The sequence below is a fragment of the Oreochromis aureus genome, linkage group 20 (genome assembly GCF_013358895.1).
Source record: "Oreochromis aureus strain Israel breed Guangdong linkage group 20, ZZ_aureus, whole genome shotgun sequence".
Lineage (NCBI taxonomy): Eukaryota > Metazoa > Chordata > Actinopteri > Cichliformes > Cichlidae > Oreochromis > Oreochromis aureus.
In genome coordinates, this window is record NC_052961.1 from 29,584,895 (window position 1) to 29,608,997 (window position 24,103).

General features: G+C 39.5%; 1 protein-coding gene across 9 annotated transcripts in view; it reads left to right on the forward strand.

Moving 5' to 3' along the window:
- The window catches only part of LOC116311213 (MICOS complex subunit mic25a-like), a 72,376-nt gene that overhangs the window by 15,161 nt on the left and 33,112 nt on the right, over window positions 1-24,103 (forward strand). For 2 of the 9 annotated variants that reach the window (XM_039604390.1, XM_039604393.1), the window contains exons 5-8: window positions 10,481-10,504; window positions 13,513-13,591; window positions 14,115-14,198; window positions 22,490-22,560. In XM_039604390.1, coding sequence (XP_039460324.1) covers window positions 10,481-10,504; window positions 13,513-13,591; window positions 14,115-14,198; window positions 22,490-22,560 — 258 coding nt within the window. Of the gene's footprint in view, window positions 1-10,480; window positions 10,505-13,512; window positions 13,592-14,114; window positions 14,199-22,489; window positions 22,561-23,102; window positions 23,661-24,103 lie in introns of those variants that run through there. The other 7 variants (XM_031728270.2, XM_039604394.1, XM_039604392.1 and 4 more) reach the window with 6 other exon arrangements.

Here is a 24,103-nt window from a genome sequence, read left to right on the forward strand (position 1 = left end):
CTCTTATTATGAAAAGCTGTAATCTTGCCTTGGTGTATAAGTTGGAAAAAAATTTATTAACAAAGATGTGCTCAGACATGCATGCTGTGCAGAACTTCCCGTACTCTGAAAACTATTCCCAAATAATTTTCAGTTATTTTCAAAGAAGCACAGCACCAACTCTCCTAGTTTCATTGGCACAGAGTTCTTCAAGAAGTTTGTTCCAAAAAAATTTTTCAGAATTTGTCACAGTTCTCATGTGGATTTATTCGTCTCAGTTATCTTCAAGTAATCTCAGACTTACGCCATGATTTTAAGATCAGGGCTATTTGGGGGCTGTACCATCTGTTTTCCTGCTCTGCTATTCGCTCATGATGATTCAGATGCATTTAGAATGGACCGAATCTGATGTGCTTTAACGTTTTGGACTTTGCCGTGAAACGTTACTCACAAATAATCACCAACCTTGACAGTGTTTGGGAAGAAAAAGATGACAAAGGAGAGGGAAAAGAGTAAGAACCGTAATCGGTAATGACGCTAAAGCAAGGGGGGCAAAGAGAAGATGTAGCGAATGACCAGGAAAGAGAGAGGAGGAGGAGGAGGAGGAGAGGGTGCTTAGGAAGTAGGGAGAAGGGATGTGTGCTGCTGAAGGAAATGGTGTGAACAGAGGTGAGTGACTGACTGGATATAGGAGGAGAAGGAGGTTGTGGAGGCTGGGGTACAGATAAGCCTGCAGTTGTATCAGTAATTGTCATCTGCAGTGACTGAAATGGTTCGGCATGTAAAGCTATTAGACTGACTGTGCGCTCAAAAGCTACCTTCCCCTAAATGCAGATTGAGATGGTGAGGCAGAAAGCCAAATGAGAAGGCACACAGACGGGACGTTTGAGGAGTTCTCCAGTTAATCTCAGTTCTTACAATTAAAAAAAAAAGGTGAATATTCAAATCTTTCCTACTTTAGTTTTCATCCATCCGTCATCTTCTGCTTATCATGTCCTTAAACTGTTGTTTTAAATGCTGAAATTTGGCAATATGATTTTTCTTTTCTTTCAGAGAATAGCATATCTTGTAGCATATGTAGCACATTTTTCCCAACAATGACAAAACAGCTGGCAGACAAAGAGAAAAAGAAAACGCCTGAACAAAAACGAAACCAAACAACAGTCTGTTCATCATATTCAATATGTAGCGATCCACATTCTCAAAAGAAAAAGTCCCCTCCAGGGAAAAAATAAAAGGACACGCAGTTCAAGAACAAAAAAGGATAAAAAAAAAACAAGCAAGCAAACAAAAAAAAACCCCAAACAAACCAACTGCATGTTTTACAGTAAACTCTTATTTTTATTGAGTATTCTGAAAAAGTCACCAAACTTTTTTTAGTTACTCCTTCAGTACAAAAACGTAGGATTTTCATTTATACCATTCACTACTAAATTTTTGGGCTTTTTTTATGTTTGTGATTTCCCCAAACAAGGCACTCCAAATGTAAAAGTTGATCTTTTAATAACTAGCTATCTACACAATCATGATACCAGAGGCCTGATTGCGTGATTTAAGGTTATCCACGTAAATGCAGGGTTACTGAGAACAGTTCACTTCTTCTTCACATCGCTATAGTAACTTGTGCTGCAGATCTCGCCAGTTGCCGTTGTTGCTAGCTTTCTTTCCTGCCTTCAGACTGGCTAAAATGTATTAATATAATAGTCTTAAAGAAAGTGCTTAAAGTACTCACACGTTCATAGTGGTTTTCCTCTCCAGCACCATATAATCATGCAGCTGTGTGGAAGCAAGTGTTGGTTAACTTAGTAAGTTGGAAGCTGCCTTCATGAAGCCAGATATGTTGAACCTACTAGGCTCAGGATATTGTACCAACATCACAGAGACATTAGCACGCATCCCTGTTATTTGTTATTTCTTGCTAAAGAGCCAAATAATAATAATTCACATGCTAGGTTGAATAATGTGCTTTTAGCAGATACTCTTTCTGGAAGAACGGCCAAACTGAGCTCCTTCTTTATAAATGGGGGTTCATTTTGACAGCACATGTGGTCTAATTGTTGATTTGCTTGACCTAACTAAACTACCACATCACATGACTGTGCAGACTGTGTGATAACAAAAACATTAAAGATTAAGTGTCAGATGGAAACAAATAAATAAATAAAAAGCAGTCTGCATGAAAACAGTAACTATAGATGAAAGAGAGGAGGAGGAGAAGGGCCAGTGGCCCATTTGTCCCATTCTTTCTTCTGTGTAGTTGCCTGGCTGTAATTATCAGTCAGATTATTATTGAGTGCTAATTTATTGCCTCGCTGGGAGCTATGTGTTAAATAAACGCAGTGGAGTAAATAAAGAGAGGGGGAGAAAAAGGGAGAACAGACTGCTGACGCTATCAGATGGCAACCCAACACACACGCTGCCCACGGGGGAAGATGGAGATGTGTGAGTGTGTATTTATACGTGTCTGTCCCAGACATACTTACAAGCCCAAACATTAGTGTGCCTTGCCCATGTGGTGCGTTGATGATCCATTGCACTGTTAACACTGGGGCACTGAGGCTCTCTTCTTGTTTTTCCTTCTGTACTGGATCAGGGAGTTGGCCCACAATAGTTGATATCACTGTGAGAGACACACTGACTAACGGCTCAACCAGCCACCATCTGTTGTCCCTACAGCTTAACCTCAAAACTGGTACGGAAGAGCTGTTTCAAATATTAAAATATGTCTTTTCCTTTTTCTTTTTTTGTCTTTGACAATCATAAAATGAGACCCAACTTTCACAGAGTTACACAACACCACCAATTAAAAAAAGATACAAAAACTCTTGCCTGATAACTTTGGACATTCTGATCAAACAGCAGTTTTTGTCGTGGTCCTCAGTGGTGATGGAACAAGTCAGGAGTGTGCCCAGGACACAACACAGTCTCACCCACCGGCCGACTCACCCTGTGGCTTTAACCTCTTCACACCAAATGAACGTTGAGTTGAAGGGAAGCAGGAAGTGACACATTCTTGCAGTTATTTAGGTTTAGTTCAGGCAGTTTGACCCTTTGGCTCCAGTAACCTTTGGGTCTAGTAAATGGTAAATGGACAGGTTCTTAAATAGCACTTTTGTACTCTATCTGAGCACTCAAAGCACTTTACACAACTTCCCTCGTTTAGTCCAGCAACTGGTCTCCTCAGTTCCCAAACATTTATGGACCGTTAACAGAAGACGAAAATATGGGTTTATGATATTCCCAAATCATAGCATTCTGGGGGGTTTTCACCTTTGTATGAGTTGATGTTATATTTCCTTAAAATCTTTTAGCTGACATATGTTTTTGTTAAAGTACGCAGTTTTACATTTGATTCATTTGAATAAGCACAGGCAGGATCCAAAGTGGCCTTCATAGCTTTGTGGACTGTGTTTCAGAGTAGGTTAAATGTTGCTAACAACTTTGTTTTCCATACTTCTGAGCTGTGTTTGCTTGTTGGGGAAAAAGAAAACAAAAAAACAGTCTTTAACGTAATCACCACTTATTTCTATATATTTTTCTTGGGAAAAGAACAATGAAAGTAAAGCATAGATGAAAATATAGTATACAAGCCACAAACCATTTTAATGAGTTTGCAATTCAGTATTTAGTATGACCATCTCTTTTCTTCAGCACAGCCTGAACTCTCTTAGCTTTCTTCTTAAGTTGTTCTCCAGGCTTCTTGAAGGACATTCAAAGCTCTTCTTTGGCTGCCTTTTGTTCAGAGCTCTGTTGAGATGATGTAACACTGCATCAGTGATGCTGATGTCCGAGCTCTGGGAAGGCCCGTCCGTGACTGATCGTGTTCCATCGTTTGTTTTTTATCCATGTATGGTTTTAGTGCACTGGCAGTGTGTTTGGGACCATTGCAAAGCTAGAAAATGAAGCAGTTCCCAATCAGATGCTTCCCAGATGTTGCTGCGCGGGGATTCAGAATCTCCCACTAGGTTTATGTATTCTTAATGCTATCAATTTTGATGGGATCCCCAACATCACTGGCTGAAATGCAGCCCCAGACCATGACAGAGCATGATTCTAATTGTAATGCAACATTGAAAGTATCAAATCATCATAATTCATTTGTAATGTATGCTTATTGCGTCATCTTCATTATAAATGGTAAATGGCCTGTATTTATATAGCGCCTTTATGGTCCCTAAGGACCCCAAAGCGCTTTACATATCCAGTCATTCACCCATTCACACACACATTCATACACTGGTGATGGCAAGCTACGTTGTAGCCACAACGATTATAAAGTTGAAAAATATTTTATGGCTCAATTTTCCATTAAAAGTTGCCCAAACGTGGCTTATTTGATAGTAAAGGCTGCAGGCCCCTCGGTATAAATAAAGCTTTTAGTTTAAGCTTTTTGTCACTGATCAGAACGGACAGTGGCGAGGATGTTTGCCTGCGGAGTTGGCGGCGTCTGCTTGTTAGTGACTTGGTTGTTTCTGTTGTTTATTAGGCTTGACCTCTGTAGTCTATTTGCCGTGCATGTTTCATCCTCATGGCGCTACTGTTGAACCTTTAAAACTGTCTTTGTCACTTATTTCTCAAAAAAGGGGGGAAAAAAGGGTCTCGGGCTAACGAGTCAAACTGCATTTCAACAGTGGGAACTGTTTAGGCATCCCTGCTAGATTTCAGTTACACCGTCGGATGTTTTTCCTTCTCTTGATCTGCGAGCTCGCTCATTGTTGCTGTGATTTTTGTAATGGTATCCTTGTCATTTTTTTTGTTTCATACTTGTTATCCGTTAGACCTGTCTTCTGTTTTCCCCTCATCATTTCCAGCTCTACTTTCCCTCTCTTACTCCCGCTTGGGTTTTCTGTCGCTCACATTTTTTTCCCTGCTGTCTCTAGCTTCTAAGTAGACGCTTGACACCTCCAGCTGTGCTCTGAATTGATTCATATGCAGAAGGTGCCTGGAGAGGGAAGAATATACGATAATACATTTGTAAGCTAATCTCCTGCTTAGCTCATGGCTAGTAACTGCCATAATCAATTATGCACCTTGTTAATAACTGAAGTTATTTTCCTGCCCTTGCTTACATGTCTAATGCATTTGCTCTTTCTCTTGTCTCTGGTCATTTCTGTCATTCTCCTTTTCTTTTCTCAGCCAGGTATTTTTAGGAAAGTTTTAAAAAATACTTGAGGACAATAAATTTAAAGCAACATGTAAGACGACGTAGTAAATTTCTCTTTAATGCAAGTAACTGGCCAGGCAGCGAAAAGTGTGGCTTTTGTGATCTTAATGGTGCTTTTAAAGCTACATTTATTTATTTATGTATTATTCTGTACATAATGTCTGTCTAACCCAAGTTCAGAGTAAAAAACACTTTTCTTTGTGATGAATGTGTCTTCTGTTAGTCTAGAAGCACAATGCTTAATATCCCTGTAATTTTACTGCGCTATGGACTGAGTGTCTCTGCAATTTGAATCCCTTCATTGTTGATTTCAGATGTATAAGCCGATTGTAACTTCAATACCTTATTGGAGCACAGAACAGACATAACACAATGAACAGATGCACTGTGATAGCATTCATTTGAAGGGGTTGGACTGAAATCACCTTGTAAAGATTAATTATTTGAGTGCCTTGTGTTGTTGGTGAGTCATGTAAAAGCAGTTTCTATTTTCTTTTGCGACTTTAGCAGTAACACAAATCCAGTTTCTTTTAAAATTAGTAAAACTCATGCTGCTGTGGTACAGCTGTGCCTCAAAGTTTTGGCTGTAGCACAGAGTTTGATCTTCATGCATTTTGCAGCTTCAGCTGTTGCTGGGGGAAGAAAGGTGCTTTTAGGGACTTTTAATGGTCTAACAGTCTTAAGGTAAATAATGTCAGTACCTGCTCATTTTTACAGAGTTTCAGTGTTTGCTGTACAACCCAGTGAACTAGATGATGTTGTATACAAGCCTTGATTATACTCAAGGCTGGGGCCATGATGCTTAAGTAGTCATTCCTGTCATACTACTTTAAATTCTCCTGCTTGGGACCCATTCATAGTTGATGCGTTGTAATATAAATGCTCCACCAACGAGTCTGCACGGTCACAATAAATGATCAGATGTGGATGTCTGTGTGGACCCTTGCTTTCACAGATTAATGACAAAATATATGTCACTCGGACCCAAGTGGATCCTAGCGGACTCAGGGACATGGAAGGTGTAATCAAGGCTTTAAAGCTGGGCTGTCTGTACCCTTGTTAAACAACTGATTAATGTGTAGTTTAAGGTAGTGAACAGCAGTTCACTAAAAACAAACTGCAGCGCTGCTGCTGCTAGCGAGAGAAAGAAAGGGAAACACCAGGGAGCTTGTTTCCACCCTTCCACCATGAGCTGAAAAATACTGAATTATCTCAGAGAGCCTCATTCACATAAATGGAAGGATATCATCGAACCACTAAAAGCGCTTATTTTTCCAGCACTGTTGGTCCCACATGACCTCTTCAGTATAGGAGCTAGCCATATGAACTAGGTGGCTCAGTGTAATGCATTCTTTCTTCTGTAACTAACTTTGAACATCAGTTACATTGGATAGAGTATAATTTTAATAGGAAAATTGTGACACTTATTTTCCACCAATGCTTGTTTCTATGGTTTCTTATAATTTCATGGAAAATGTATCTGGAATACGTGACTGTTCAAAAAGGTGACAACATTTAAAACTCTCCTTTTTACCTTATTTTGATACCAAACTCGTCTTATTAAAATGTTTCCAGTATAGTCATAGCCCATAGTTGTCATGGTAAGAAGGTCACACTTGACTTCTTTACTAAAGAGTTAATTGTACAAAAAGTATGGGCTCAGTTTGCAACGTTTAACTGATTGTTATTTATTAAGTCATTCATTTTTGTAGACATATCTGAGGTTTGCAGTGATGCACACATGCTCAGTGAAACAAAAAGTTAAAGAAACAATACCTGGAATCTTTGTCTGACCGTTATCCAAACCTGTAATTTCAGTCAGCCCATCAGACAGAAACGCCCTCTTTCTGTTTTCTTTCATTTTATGATGATCGATCAGTGTAGCCGCTTACCAGACACACATTAATTTCAGTTATAAGCAGACAAGCCAACATTAAACTAGCGATTTAATTAAATGACTCTAATGATGATGTTAATATTGATTTCATGCATTATTGTCCTTGATTGGCAAGTTTCTAGCGATCACTCTGACCATCAGCACTACCTGTGTCACCTTTCTGCTGTTTGACCGTGTGGTCATGGCAGTGTTTCCCAACCACTGTGCCATCATGAGAAGTGATCAGGTGTCCTGTGGAAGATTATCTAGTTTCACCTGATTGGTATTCTAAGCGACCGACGTGAGTAACAAGCAGAACTATTACATTCTCTTCCACTAGAGGGCAGTACAACTTCTTGCTCCAATTAAATGGGTTGCCAACTGCCAGTAAAACAGAAAAAGATGGAGAAGAAATTACAGTGTCATGAGACAGCGCAGCGCACAATAGCATTAAATTATTATTTGAAATGAAAAAGTAGTCAGTCTGACCTGAGTCCTGGAGAAACTTCCGACCCAGATGAAGGCCCAAGCATGAGTAGTGGTTAAAAGAAAGCAAAAATGGTATATTGAGGACAAACTGAGCCAATTCCGCTATTCCTAGTGTGCGGGGAAAAATGATCAATATGCTTTTTGTGACGTTTTGGTTTGGTGGTGTGCCGTGTGATTCTTCAAATGCGAAATATGTGCCGTGGCTCCAAAAGGTTGGGAAACACTGGGTTATGGTGACAGAGCGCTCTGATTTAGCATTTCCACGTTGCCAGTTCAAAGGTGGATCGAGCTAAGTATTGAAAGCAAAGGTGCTGTGTGGTGCTTAATATTGCTCTAAATACAGTCAAAAATAAGACTTAGACTTAGAGATGCTTATTTAGTTGTGGCTTTTTGTCTGGAGGGAAAAAAGCATCATTGGGTAACAGACATGAACGGACAATGTCAGGTACCCAACAGAAAAACGGACAGACTCAATAAACATCAGTGTGTATACTTGAGCCATCCTCTTTAAGTGTATCGTGGTGGTGCTGCGGTGTGTTGTGTGTAAAGCCACGCTTGGCTGGCTGTTATCTACCATAGACTTGCAGGTCCCTGGAGGGACACCAGAGGAGTCATCTGATTCACTTTCACTCTCGTCTCTGACTGCAAATTAAAACGGGACCAACACAGACAGACACAGATAGAAAGGAGTGCAGCTTTTTTTTCTTTTTTTTTTAATTAAATCTCTTCTGATTCTACCTAATCCCCACCAAACAGATACTTGTCTAACATAGAAAATGAACACATGAGCAATTTCAGTCTCTCTTTTCACCTGCATTAACATGCACCAGCTGCAGCCTTTCACCCGACAGTGGAAGCGTCTCTCCCGTCAGAAGCCCTCTCGCTCTTTGTCTCTCCTCAGTTAAGGTCTGTTTATGAAACACAGACGATTGGCTCTGATTTGATTTGGCGTTCAGCAGCCCTGATAATTATGATGAATCTTCCCCCCGCTGTACGTGTGTGCATGTGTGCGAGTAGACGCTCTTCACCTCAGTTACTTGGCGGCACTGCTGCTTTTCAGTGCCACTGAGATCTGAGACCTGCGATACAAGAGCTTTAAAAATATTGATTGGCATTAATTTGCCTGGAGCACCAGATGTGTAAGATTTAGTGCATCAGGGCACTTCAGATAGTGACAACCCGTCAATCTCAATGATAGTTTGCAGGTATTATATTTTTCTACATATTGAGTTTTTCAGTGTAACAAATGCACCCATCTGGTGGTTTTTGAACTTTACAAATTATGTGTGATGTTGTAGTGTCTATAGCTAATTATATACAGCTTGTCTAATGTGGAAACTTCATATATGGCTTTTGCCAGATGCTACAAGCTTCATACTAAGGAAACATATCCTGATATGACAATAATAAAATTCTCCTATTTGAATACATTTCACTATATAATCAAATAGTGATGTGATTGTATAGTGAGTGAAACCTGCGTTGGTGGTATGATTTGGAAATGCTAGCACTAACAAAAAGATAGGAGGTTGAAATTTAGAGAGGCAAGGTTGAGAAGGTTTGGACATCTGGATAGGAGGGATGGTTAAGATGTTGAACAAAGGATTTTGAATATGGTGCTGCCAAGCAGGAGGGAAAGTTCATGGATGTGAGGAAAAGAAGACATGCAGAGGGTTGATGTGACAGAAGAGAATGCTAGGGATAGGATGAGATGGAGGCAGATGAGCCACTGTGGCGACACCGTAAAGCAAGCAGCTGAAAAAAGATGATCTAGGAGATCAGACAGAATGGCAGGGGTCTCGCTCCCAGTTGTTCAGAATGGAACCCCTTATGTTTCTAGAGAAAGCATGTGGCTTTCTTCATAGTCTGTGGAAATGCTGCTGTGGTGGTGGGAATGGCAATCTAAGAAGAGAGATTTGGCTTAAAGCTTTTCTAAAGATGTTGTTTAGAGTCACCTTTGTTTCCTCCCAATTTGCAGTCTGTGTGTCCAAACGCTGCCCCCATGTTTATTTGCCTTTCTATGAAACTGTGCTTTGGCAACAGTGGGAAAGAAAAACTCCCTTTTAACAGTAAGAAACCTCTGTCAGAACCAGGCTCAGGGAGGGGCGGCCATCTCCCACGACCGGTTTGGGTTGGCGGGGGGGTGGTATGCTGAATTCAAATAGCTAACATAATTCAGATTGTCTGAACACTGCAGCTTTTCCTTTAATGCAAAAGAAGGCAAATGAATCTGTCTTGGAGGCCTGGGTCATAAATTGCCTGTTTCTTCATTAAATTAGTTTAAATGGTGAATTGTTTTAAATTATCAAATTAGATCATACAGTTTTATGACACTGGATGTCTAATTAAAAGCAGAATTGGTGGATCTGTTGTGATCCTGCAATTCTGGTAGAGGCTAATTAGCCTCTGCCGCTGGTTCAGATCATCTCATTGTGCTAATAGGCCAATGTGCCAATATCAGTGAACAAGCCACATGTGTGCCAAACAACAGTATCAGTGCATCTCTCACATGAAACTTGGATTTATTTAAAGACCAAACATTTGGAACAATAATATGTCTTTAATCTTTTATTGATATTACTTGCATATTAAGGTTGTTTTATTCAAGAAATGCATGTTAAATATTCAGTTATATGATTGTTCTACATTCTTAAAACATGTTGTGCTAATCTGGAGCTGTGGAAATTACAAAAACATGTATTATGTTCAGAAATGTTTAATTATACTTGATACATTTGGTGTTACAAGGTTAATCTTTTGTAAATTCCGATTGAATTGTTTACTTTTTGTTAGAAATGAATGTGATTGCATGCATGTTTCTTGGGGGAACCTAATTTGATCGCCTATGCTTTTGATTACATGAATTGATGGTCCTTACTGTTTGTGCTTCATTCTCTCTCTTTCGTCTTTCTCTTTTTATCCTGCTTTGTTTCTCTTCCTCCTTCACTCTTTCTGTCCCCTAACATATCTAGTCTGCAGATGAGATAGAATCAATGGTAAGCTTCATTCTGACCTTCAAAAATTCCGTCTCTTTTGTCCTTTCCATCTATTCCACTGCTTTCTCTCAGTGTTCCCTATTGTGCTCTTGCACAGGCTACGGGTCACTTTAAAACAAAATCGAAAGTACCATTTATGTGTTGATTAGAGTCATTCTTAATCATTTCTGTTGAGCTGAAATCCTTGACAGCTGGAAGAGTGAAATATCTCTAAATTGCAGCATCTCGTGAATAAAAAAACCAAAAACAACTTTGATTTGATTGAATTCAAAGCAAATTAAACCCCTCCTTTCCTGCTTCCTTCCTTCCTCCTTATTTTTTATTTTTATTTTTTAAATACACTCACTATTCTAGGCTCTTCATCTCTTCTCAGTTTAATGCTCCTCCAGCCCTTTCATTCAAGTATTCACATACCTTCTTCCTACTTTTAATAGTCCCTATTCATTCTTTTCTCTCCATTGCTTCCGCTCTTCGTTTCATTATTTTGACCTTGCTTTCTTTATACATATGGCAACATTTATCTGCTGTATAAATATATAATGTCTGTCACAAAGCACTGGAATAAAATCACGTTTTGTTGCCATAATGTATCAACAGCAGTTATGGCTGTAACAAATAATTGATTTCTTCAGTTAGTCAATTCAGTGCTTTTTTAAAAGAAATTGCCAGTATTGGCCCTCATTTACAGAACTAACTATACGTGCATACAAATCTCTGTATGTAATTATCCATACAAACGTTTCACAGACAAATCATTCATTTATCAATATATTTGTTTGTACTTAACAAAAGAATGAAATCTTGGCTGTCTTAGGAAATGTACATCCAACTCTTTAAAATAACTACTACTAATAATGATAATAATAATAATAATAATCATATGAAGAATAAGAATAATAAGATTGGCTTCCTTGTCTGAGAGAATAGTTTCAGTTTCTTCAGACTTGGACTTTCTCCTGCTTCCCTGCCTCAGAGGTGCAGGCTTTTTATGCTTCACCGGGAGAGAAATGTGGACAGTATGCAGCTCGCGTTCAGAATGATGGTTCAGAATGATTAAGATTTTCGAATTTACGGCCAGTAGTAAGAGCAAAATAGGCCGGTGCGCACATTTCCTAAATCCAACAATGATTGTATGCACTTGTTTTTTGCACAGGGTAAGAACGTTTCCGTGCACGTGTTGGTAAATAAGTGCCATTGTCTTTGCATTTCTCTTGTGTCTCACGTCTCTGTTGCGGGCTATGCTCCCTTTTCCATTTTTCTGTCTGCTCTATGTCTCCAACACAAGTTTTTTTTTTTTTTTTTAATTAATTTTTTTCTGCTGTCATTCAGTCACTGTGGTGTAGATTTGCATGTGTATGCATGTCTGTCAGCATGCTTGCACTAAATTGCACTTGTTCATGTTTCTTTGTGTGTAACTGCCATCTTGCGGCTTCAAAACTACTTGTAAATAACATGGTTGGATGTTAGATGGTGCTTATGGGAGGGAGTAAACGAGAATCCATGGGTGAATAAACAGAGGGTTGCAGGTGAAAAGAAATAAAAGATAAAAGTCTGATTTGAGAGCTGTGATTATCTGTTTGTGGCAATTTTTTGTCTTTTTGCTAAATCGATACCTTAAAGCTGGACTTTGCACAAAGAAAGGGACAGACAACTTGTGTGTACCTGTATCACTCATGTTGTAGCAACATCTGTTTACACTGTCACACTGTGAAAACTCTATTTTCTTAGAGACAAAATCATGTCCCCCATTTTGAGGCTCTTAAATCTTAGATTTAGAAGATACGTTAAATTTTTTTTTTTTTTTTACACTGCACTAAGTCACACGCTGATCTGTACTGCATCCATTTGCCAGTGCTGTATTTGTACAGTGGTGTCCAAGAGACTCAGACCAGATCAAGACAAAACAGAAAACATATTCATCCATCCACTTTCTGACACTTATCTAGCGTCGGGGGGCAGCAGTCTATTCATAGTAGCCCAGAACTCCTTTTCCCCAGCTTCCTCCTCCAGGCATTTCAAAGCCATGTCCTAGGCCTGCCCCAGGGCCTCCCCCTGGTAGGATATGCCCAGAACACCTCACCCAGGAGGTGCCCAGCAGGCATCCTAGTCATATATCTGAACTCTCTCACCCCTCCCTCCCCCATTTCCTCTCTAAGGGAGAGCAGAGCCGCCTTTCAGGGGAAGCATCACAATCTCATTCACAGAGTCTGACTCAAGTAAATAAAATGGGAGCCACTGTTCACCCATCACAAATATGGCAGTGTCCCAAGTTTCCAGCTGAACATTACTTGCTATACTTTCAAAGTGAGAATAAGAGGCAGAGCGCCCGAAGTCAGATTGTTATTCTAAGCAAAGATTTCTCAGCATCGAATAATGCAGAGGTGAAATGTATCTACTCTAAGCTAACTAATTATCTTATCTTGTTTTGTCCATACAAAAAAACATAATTGATCACAAGCGCAAGGGAAATATATGTGGGCTGTTTCTTGGCTACAAGAACTGACTCCACAAGAATATATGATGTAATGCATTAATTAGTAAGCTTTCAAAGTATTTTTGGTGTCAAACTGTCCTTCAGTGGGTTAAAACTGTTGCATCCAAAGGACAGCTAGCCAGACTAGGAGTGACCGCTCAATCATCATGTTCATCAAACTTCTTTTTATGGAAAGATCAAACAACAGCTTCAGGACAGACTCAGATTTTGCTGAATGAAGGCTGCAAATTCAGAGGACATGCTGAGGAATATTCTGCCTAATCTGGAGTTTGATATCTGCCACAAAGCGACTCCACCCAGACGGAGTAGATGTAGTACTTCCGTGTAGTTTCCATCTTTTGAGAGGGATTCACAATGTAGCAGCATAATGAGCCCAAACACACACCAGATACACACCAGTCCTGGTGCTTCTTGACCTTTGCAAGAAATACAGGCACCTGAATCTGACCCCAAAGAAATTTTAGAGTACTTGGACACTGAGAGAATTCCTTACATTACTAACGTTTTTTGCTAGGTCCTGAGTTGTACTCCACCATCTGCCCGAGACCTTTGTGTGGCATGTTCTCCCCGTGTCTACAATGGGTTCTCTCCAGGTACTCTAGCTTTCTCCCACTGTCCAAATACATGCATTTACTGGCATTAGGTTAAATAGTGATTCTAAAATGCCCATAGGTGCAAATATGGGTGTCAATGGTTGTCTGTCTCTCTGTATTAGACCCAAAGAATTCAAAGAAACCAAGAAAAGCCAAAAATTGACATAACATTTATGACCATCATGAGTGTTGGTAGGCTTTTTTTCACAGCTGTATAAACTCACATTCTGTTGTTATCATTTAACATAAAAATACTGGTAACCCATCTTTCTATGTCAGGTTACATTGATTTTCTGATTTTAAAATCCAATTTTCAGTCTGATATAACAGCATTAACATAACTTTTTTTCACCTCTCCTTTCCCATTGACCTTAACTTGCCAGCCTAAGTGGCAAACCACTGCCTAAAATGTTGTAACTATAATATAAAATAATGTAAGTGAGTTTATCCTGGATTCCATGGATTTTCATCCATTGTTCTATTTGATACATTTGGGTTGGTTTTTCTTTTTTTTTACTTGCAGGTTCAGCAGCTACAGAAGAAAGACTCACAGCTGAAAGCACTGGATGCCTTCTACAAGGAGCAACTGGCACAACTGGAGAAGAGGGTAAAACATTTACACAATCACACAACTAACACATAAACAGGTTTCCAGCAGCATCATTTTAGGTTTCACTGGCTTTTGAAAACTTGCATGGTTGCAGTCTTTAGGTGTACAGGCATGGCCAAATTTGATGTACATGCATACATAAATATGGTCACATGAGGAGAAACGGCACAACCAGATCATCTACAATGTATTTGAAACATTATTGCCTTTGAAATAGTAGTTTCAAAGACAAAGACCAGGTCTGCAACCACTCACAGTCAGTTGCTGTCTTCAAAGGGACTTTGGTGCATCAACATGGCAATAAAAGGTGGAGTCGGTCTGCTATTAGTTTACAGCTGATCTGGGCCAAGTTGTAATAAAAACATGATTGACTGTAATAAGTCTGCAACACTGTTGTTGCTATAAATGTTAAGGAGAAATTAAAATGCACATTAAGCAGAAACAAAAAATCAGAAATTCCTCCACAAATGGTGACCTGGTTGCTACAGGATGGCAATTTACTGCAAAATGACATAAGTTCTTGGCAAGTTTGTTTTTATATAGGCATGTAAATAGAATACAGCCAGCTGACTTTATTCCAAAGAGACCTATCATAAGTTGGCACAGACAGACTCAGACTGCTTGCAACCCTTGGTCAGTCTGCCTGAGCGATTAATCTATCTGAGTCAGATTTGGAGACGGCCTCCCACCAGATGACCTGTGCAGTTGCCATGCACTTGAATGGGTGGTTTCACAGACAGTGTTGGAAGTGGTCAACCTTTGGGTGACCACTTGGCAAATAGCGATTGCGAAAAAATTCATTCCAATCACCAAGCAACCAATTTTTCCTCATTGCAATGAGGTTGCCATTCGCTTTTTACTCTAGTGTGAGTGAGCCATTATGAAAATCATGTGCTGAAGCATGAGCACGAAGTGGAAACACACTTTTATGTGGACATATTCAACAATATGATCCACATGAATGCATATATTTACTCAGCAGCAACATTATGACAGACAGTAAATTGATATAAATGGTCTCCCAGGTTTGTGAGCAAACAAATGCATCTACAGTAGATTTAACCTGACTGATACAGCGGAGTTCAACATGCACAAACGTGTGTAGCAGAAGCACTCCACCAGGTGTATCCGTAAATGTGATTCAAAAAAAGGAAACAAATTTGAGCCAGCCTGAGCATCTCCAGAGAGCCCTTACAAGCCCTTGCGTTGCCTTTCATCTTTCAGTCTGACATTTGCCAGGCAGAAGAGGTGTGGCTTCAAGTTAAGTCTCAGCCTCACCGGGCGCCACACAAAAAGGACCTTTTCGTGGTCTCTCTGGGGGAAGCACTCCTCTGTACTTCAGACTGACAAGACCTTTATAGGAAATTATGTGTAAAATCCAAGTATTATGTTCTGTTTACCATGGATAATTCAAGCTTGACGGGGACAGGGAGGTGGCAGTAGATAGAGCCACATGGGACAACTGTAACATTGGAGTGTCATCATTCCCCTGTGGCTGAGTGGACACTTTGCAGCCACTCTGCTGCTGTGTTACATTTTCTTTTGTTTATTTGTGATTGCTAATTGAGATTTCTTTTCTGTTTTCCAAGTTTGGAATGGTGGTCCTTTAGTTTTAAAGATTTGTGAGCATTTGTGTGGTTGTATGCATGTAAGTAAAGGTTATGTTTAGTGCGCCATAAGCCACAATAAGCTGATAGAGTCACTGACTCGGGCAATAGGCTTTTTTCTGCTTGGTTAAATCTGAAGTTAGGGATTTTTTTTTTTAAACCAGGCAAGTCCAATCCTGTCTGGCTAGCCTCTCTGCTGAAGACAAGTAAAAAGGACAAGAAAGAGTTCTTTCTTTCTTTTTCCCGATTGTGTTCCTGTCTAGTTTAAATAACAGAAGGACAAACACAAGCAGGCTTAAACCACCACAGCGCAAAATCTGTATTCCATTTACCACGCAGCCAACCTAAATAATCATTTATTACCTTGATGAATAGTCTCTACACATATTTGAATTAGCCACACACAGAGGTCTTGGTGTCAGATGCTTGGCTATTTGTGTTAGTCTCATTAGTAACAGGTTGGGTTTGCAGAGGGAGAAGAAGAGTGGCAGGCTGGCATACGGGTGGCACAAGCTGTGTTTACTGTAGAGCTTAGGATGTTTACAGACAGTCCTCAATGTGTGGGTATGTGCATGTGCGTCAGGCAAAGGAAGAGGGAAATGCTTTGCATGCATACTGTATATTCAGGTGGATGTGTGCAGTGTATGTAAATTCATGGGTCTATCTGAAAGCTCAGTGTGTTTGCAGACTACACCAGCAGTCACATAAGAGACTGGTCAAAGTGTTCTCGATGCTTGATGTTCAGTTTTCAGTAGATGTGAATAAAGATGAGTTAAGCCAAGCTTAGCTAGGTTTACGTTAATGCATTTATGTGCATTTCATATGTGCCGAGAAATTAAAAGAAGGATTTGTTTGTCATTTGCATATACCTGAGTGGTGTAAGATCAAGCACTCACAATGGTTATGACTATTAATATCTTTGAACATACTCTGGAAATGGATTTGTCAAATACAAGATGTTTGACGTGTAGCTTAGTCTCAGTTCTCGGTGACAAAGGAAAGAAAATTGCTAAAATATCTGCTATAGGGTATTGCTTTTGCTTTTAAAGACACAAAACATAGTATTTGAACTTTAACTGACCCTAAAAGTCTTGCTTCATCCTAACGAATTGCTCAAGAAAAATCGTTTGCCACTATTTTGACAATGTCAGGAGCGACTTACTGGATAACCTGATTGAAGTGCATCTGTCTTTTGTTAGTTCTGCAAGCACTTTTTAATATCTCCCTAATTCTTCCTTCCCCCTTCCTTTTTCTCTCACTGGTGGTCTTGCGCTCTCTGTCACACTCTACTGTCATAGTATGGAGTATTGTTTGAAGCTGGTGGAAATAGAGCATACAGAAGGAGATAATAATCCTCCTCCAAGTCTGACAGGTTGCTTGACAGGCTGTCAGCAGGGGCCTCTATGTAGTGCACCAGAAATATCTGCACACTTAAACGCACACTCACTGCTTCACTCCAAATCATTCCAAAGGCAGTACCTTTATTCCTGGCCAAACAGAGGCGGGAGAATATTTCGGACGGCATGCACACAGACACACACTACTGAGTTTTCATTATTTCAGAGGACAGTACATTGACTTTGATTCATTGTCTGGAGATTTACCGTAACCCTACATCCAACGTGTTAGCCGGTCATGCTAGCCATGAACGTTGTCTTCTTAATGAAATAAATTTACAATATTAGAACTTTTTTTCTAGACAGTGGGATTTTCATAACAAATTTATATCCCCACAGCAGGTGGAATATAAGCACACACATATGCAGGTGTAAACATATAGATCTTTATACATATACACCCACATTGACGCTTACTGTATGTGTGATCCCAGCCCAGTGGAGCCGTGCTGCTGTTCTGATCAGACCTCGAGTACTGCGTTAAAAAAACACCTTCGCTTTTTTGCTGTGTTGCACTTTCTTATGGAAACACATACACTCTGAGCCTTATGTAAACCAAGTCGAACTTTAACGCTTTCATCCTGCGAAAAGCTGTCTGCTCAATATGCGGCAGCGAGGGCTTCGGATCTGCTTATTAGTTTAGCTTGTTAGCAGTATTTCCACTGAGGCTGCACCCATCTGGAGATGAAGATAGCAGTTTCATAATGAGTTAATGTTACTAAACATTGCCGAGTTGTGGCTAACATTCCAGTTGCCTCATTATTCTTCCTGAGCAAAAGGAGCACTGCTATAACTGTGGTAAACACACACCATTAAATCCAGCCAGCAACATTCAAGTTTGCAGTGTCCAGATGAAGGCACAGTGAGACTGAAAAAGTAGAAAAATGATTCAAATAAATGTTTTTCTTTTCTTTTTCTTTTTGCAAACTTTGGTTGTTGACTAAATGTTGCATGCTGTGCTTTTATTCTGTATTATGTCATATAAGAATTCAGAAGGTGGTAAATTACACAAGGATATAACACGGAATAGAACACAATCCCCAATTATTAAATAAAATATCTTAATACATATATTTTAAATGTTTTTGGGCAACATTTTAGCTGAATTAACATTTGTAGCTTTTGTATTTTATGATCCCTCTATTAGCTGTAGCTGTACAGCTGCATAACACTAGGGAAATAGTAGTTTTGAAACTGTGGCACCACGCAGATTATTCCGACTGTATGCAACAAACTTGCCATTGTCATGCAACAACAGCAGCAATGATAAAGAAGATCAGGGTAATTTTATCAGTATAAGTAAGATTTGACAGAATAAGTATGTACGTTATAGGGCTTTTATTAGTTTTACAATGTTTCAAAATAATTTTGTTATAGGTAGCAAAGTTAAAATGTACATTACAATTCATTATACAGCATGTAATAAACAAGGGATGCAGCAAAAACACACAATAGCTAACATTTCTAAATACACAATACGTTAAAATGACATGCTCAGTGGTTCTACGTGTAAGTGGTTGAATTTATTTTCCTCTCCTGCTTGCAACAAGGTTGCCTTGATGTTTTTACTCTAGTGTGACTGAGCCATTAGAATCTGAGCAGTTGAAAGAGGTACAAATCATTCCCAAACATTGCCCTTACTCACATGTAGAAAACAGCAAGAGATGGTTTGCTTCAAATGCATTTTCAGTATTAGAAACTATTACTTTTGGTGTTTGTGCCGACCAGGAGACCCACTCTGAATCCACTGAATGCTAACCTGTTATGTTCCCACATAGATGTCAAAATATATTTATTTAAAGATATAGGTCACACATACATGTGCATATAAAAATAATGTCGTGTAGGCCCACACATAGTCCAGGGTTAATGGTGTGAAACCATTAAAGATTATTTTGTGTTGTTCAGTGAATGCTGTTGCTGCTCTCAGATCAGTGTAACATGAAGTGGGAGTGTGTGTGGGTTAAAAGACTGCTTGTTTTACAGGTGGATCAAAGGGGGTGTGTGTGTGTGTGTGTGTGTGTGTGTGTGTGTGTGTGTGTGTGTGTGTGTGTGTGTGTGTGTGTGTGTGTGTGTGTGTGTGTGTGTGTGTGTGTGTGTGTGTGTGTGTGTGTGTGTGTGTGTGTGTGTAATTTTGCCACCTACCTCTGGATCAGTGTTTGTGATATCTCCTGGTATATGATACCCACATTGAAGTATTTGGTAGACTTGTCAAATACTTCAATGTGGATATCATACACTCTTCCAGTTTCAAGAATCCAACTATCTCCTTGGTGAATTTTAAAACCTAAATAGCCTGGTTCAACAGAACCATAGAAAGAAAAAGCATCTACATAACTGCGTTTGACTTCAGTGTTCCCAACCCAGCAAATTTAAGAAATATGTTCCCATAGTTACGGGGGTAGTTGTAAACATGTGTAGACAGCTGGGGAAAATGGCTGCAATCATCATCAGCAGAGAAGCACAAATCTGTTTGGCTATTGATGACTGATGACAGTAAAGTACAGCTGTTGCCACCTTTCACAGCTAACAAGCCTGTTGGCTCTCCACTGTTATTTATTCTTTTTTTCCCTGTGCCATGCATATGTGTGTGTTCTCCTCAATTCTATACACAGCCGACATTTTTGCCAACGCAGTTTAGATGGAAAAGATGCAAAAAAAAGGGAAGAGATGCTTTAATAAACTGCAGCATTGGTGTGATTTTGAGGCCAGCTATTCAGGCTGAAGTATAGAAGAAAAACTGACAAAAGGTTGCTGGGTTGAATGGTGTACAGGCCAGAGAGCAAGTGAACATAATGAGCAACCAGTGGGGGGGAAAAAAGGGTAAATGGCAATTACAAAGCTGCAGGTGGCCTGTTAGTTGTAGCCAAATCCCTTAAAACTGAATGACGCAGATTTAGCTGTGTTAAATTCTGTCAGTCTGTGAAACATTTTACGTTGATTGCTCCAGTTTTTTGGTTCTCGAGAAAAATACTTGACTTAAATACTTGGATATCATGAAAATGAAAACTCATTTTGAAGATTTTAACAATAGTTGACCAGAGATGCATGAAGTTTGTTTTTTACCAGAATTTTGTTTTAATGTCAGCTACCACTAGCCGGTGGCAGTAATGCACATATACTATAGTAAAGTGTTTGACAACCTCCAGTATACAACATGAATGGATGTACAATGCACTACTTCCTGGTATAGATGCCATATGGACATAGTTTCCACGTCTAAAGTTTTGAATAGTGCAACCAGTGTTTGAGAATTTTGCTTTCAAGTTAAGCAAAATTGGTGATTGCTTTGCAGCTTTGCAGCCAGTGTCATGTCATCACGTCATCTTGGCAAGCACAGTTAAACAGTATGTGTGAGTTAATCACCGATGATAATGAAGGAATGATGAATGGTGGAAAATAACTCCAAGATTATGTGTAATCTGTGGAAAGAGGGGAAAACACATGTTTAAAAGTGGAAGAAAAAATGGGGTGGAGGAAGGATGGTAATGAGAATGAAGGAGAATGATGACGGTTAAGCACTGGTGTAAGAAAAAAGAAAAGCAGCACTGAGGAGGACAGGTGCTGGAAATAACTCTCCCTTTATACCATGGTCCAGGTGAATACTTGATTTTTGCTGCAGGGTGTCTTTTGACAACAGGGACACAAATGATTACAATTTCTTGCAGCGCAACACAATGCTAACATCAGATTAGTTACAAAAATGAGAGACTTTGAACGGATCCTCAGAAATCGCATAATGATAATATCTTCTTACTGTGTTAGCTGTCCACAGCTACTTTATACTGAATGGGAAAATCTCTCCTGTAGTTCATTAAATCCTTGCAGCCATCTGACGCAGCAGTACGGATATGTTGATAAACCTGCTGCCTGTGATTCAAGATGCTACACTGAAACTCAGGGCTACTATGCTGGGCCAACAATGCTGTGTTTGTTGCTTCAGTCACAAGCAAGTGCCATTGATTGCTTTGAAATAAACATGTTTCTGTACACTTTAAATGGATATTTTTACCCATTTATGCTGAAGATGGTGATAAATGTACTTGAATTTTACTGAAGTTTTTTTTAGAGGCGCTCACACTCGCTGATGATAAACTGATCAGGTACATTTGATTAACAGCAGCTGATTGCTTCTTACCCTCTCAATTCCTGTGGTTATTCCTATAGTTTTTCACCTGACTGTTTGATCATGCTGAGCCCAACTCTGTACTAAATAAATGTCAAGCCAAATGATTTCTCCCCTCTTTATTTCCTGCTACTTACCTTCATGCCTTCTGCTGTTTCTCTTTCTTTATTCTCATCTTACCTTCCTTCTTGCCTTTTCTCTATTTCCTCCCTTCCATGCTTCCTTCCAAAGCTGGTACAGCTTGCTGGGTAAATATTTGTGGGGGATACAGGGTGCTGGAAGGCCTAAGCTGGGAGGATCAGCAGAGGAGAGGCTGCAGTTGTTGTGGATTAGCTGCTTGTTTTGTTATAATACCACTGTCTGCTTGCCTGGGTTTTGGTACTCACCAGGCAAGCTGCGAAATCAGAAATCACGATTTCTTGAAAAATGTATGAGTAATGCAGCTCATCACTGCTAGGCTTTAGTTCCACTTAAAGAGCCTGGAATCAAAAAGATAGGTCCTATATGTGAAGGTAATGTTATGTAATGGAAGTCAGACTCCTAAGTTTGAACTTGGGAGGAAAATCTGGAAAGTTATAAAGATGAGGTTGGAGAAAAGAGAGGTTGTAAATCAGTGATGGACAAATGACGATCAGAAATGTTATTATTCAGTCAGACGTGGGCACGGTCTAAAGTGATAACCAATTAAATATGAGTTAGGAACAGACGGCCTATTTTAAGGAAATAGCAAAGCTTAAATTCGGGAAAATTGTGATACATAGTTGTTTGTTGTGTCTATGCTCACAGTGTAGCAAAAAATCAGATATGCTGCTTATAATATAGTTGAGCCTGTTAGCTTAGCTTAGCATAAACACTTGCTTTTATCTTCATGCTAAGCTTTCGAGGCCTTCATATTGCTTAATAGTGTTTCTTTTAAAGTCAAACATGTACTTTCTAAAGGATACATTATACATCTCTTTTTGCATTTGCCATATCTTAGTTATCAGAGGGCACAGTTACAGAAAGGTATCTTGAACGGTCCCGGTGATGTATTTATCAGCACTTTATATGCCCTACTTACAATACTACAGTCACAAAGGCACACAAAAGCACACACTAACGATCACACGTTTTACTAATGCTGTTTTTTGTGTGCTGTTTTTTTGTGTGCGTGTTTAGAATTTGGAAAGGTATCAACAAAGCAAAGAACAGTTCCACCAAGCTGCCTCCAAGACGGAAGAAAATGTCAGGTGAGACGCACAAACACTCGCACACCCACACATCTTATACTGTAACCCTAACCTCGACCTAATTTTAACCCTCGTACTAAGGCTGAGGCTCATTCTCTGCTCTCTGGTGTCCGAAAATGAAGACCTGTTAAAATGTCATGACTCACAAAGATAACCACGCAAATACACACAGACACACACACACGTTAATCCGGAGTCCAAAAATGAGGAGAGATGATTCCTGGAGCCTCAGACCTACCCACCCACCCTCCCCCACCCTCATACACACCCTGACTCACATGCACACAGTTGGGTAATTAATGGCAATAGATTGTAATATTTTTTTCTTATTGTTTAACCAGTTACATTCTTACCTTAGAGCAAACTGACTAATGTGATAAATGTTTTAATTGGCTGCTTTAATTAAGCTGCATCTAACAATACCGTATTTCCTCATCTTCACTTCTCATAGTAGACTTTTAATGAACCGCAGCTGGGAAAATGTAGTTAATTGTTGCCACTGAAATCAGGTTTTCTTTTTTTTTCTTTTTTCTTTTCTCAAGGGGGGGGGCACAGGTGTCATTTGCATTAGAAGCCAGAAATAAGTTTGCTGTTAAAGGCCGAATGCTCTCAGTACAGCTAACTGATAGTTCAAAGGTCCGATTCAGAGAGAGAGGCAGAGAAGCAAAAGCAATTTTTTTTTTAACGAAGCAGGAAAAAACAAAGAAATTCAGGGAGCAGCTGTGGCAAAAACAGGACCAGAAAGAACCTGGAGCAGTCGGTGTGATGGCCACAGAACATGGGAACTGAATGAGGACGTCGAGCACCGTGAAGCAGGACAGCCATTGGTCAACTCACTGACAGAAGATGCATTAGCAAAACTCAACAACTGAACAACTTGGGTGTACAAACGTATTCTCCAGTGCTCAGTTCAGACCCAGGCTATTAGTCCACTTAGTCCACTGCGTGGATGTGTTCAGCTGTCTGAAACCAGCATTATGTCATTGAACGTCAGCGGGAATGTTGGACAGCTGGGTCTCCTATATGATAATTTAAAAAAATAAAGGACAATTGTTTGTTATACATGCCCGTCAGAATCAGTTCACAAATATCTCTTTTTTAAACAAAATATATTAATCACAACAAATCCAAACATCCATTCCCTTAGATGGTTGAAATCAGTGAATTGACTGTCCTACCTGTGTAACCTTTCATTCCTGCTCCTTGCATTATTTGACAAGCTTGCTTGGAGGTGTTTTGTCTAAATCTTGTTGAACTTATTGTTCACTATGTTATTTTAGATTATGGGGGGTTATCTGCTGTTAGTCCCAAAATCTTTTAACCTTGGCTTTACATATGTGTTGAGTGGAGGTGAGTAAACACAACAAGAAGGCTTTGCACAAGCTTGATTCATATTTTGGAAGCTATCAACTTGAACTAGCTATCAACTGCAGGGTTATTTTTTTTTATCAGAACAGCTGTTTTATCTACCTGATGTGTGTGTGGTTGTACCCAAAAGGGGACAAATACTGTATTCAGACCACATAAATTAACTGTAACAATG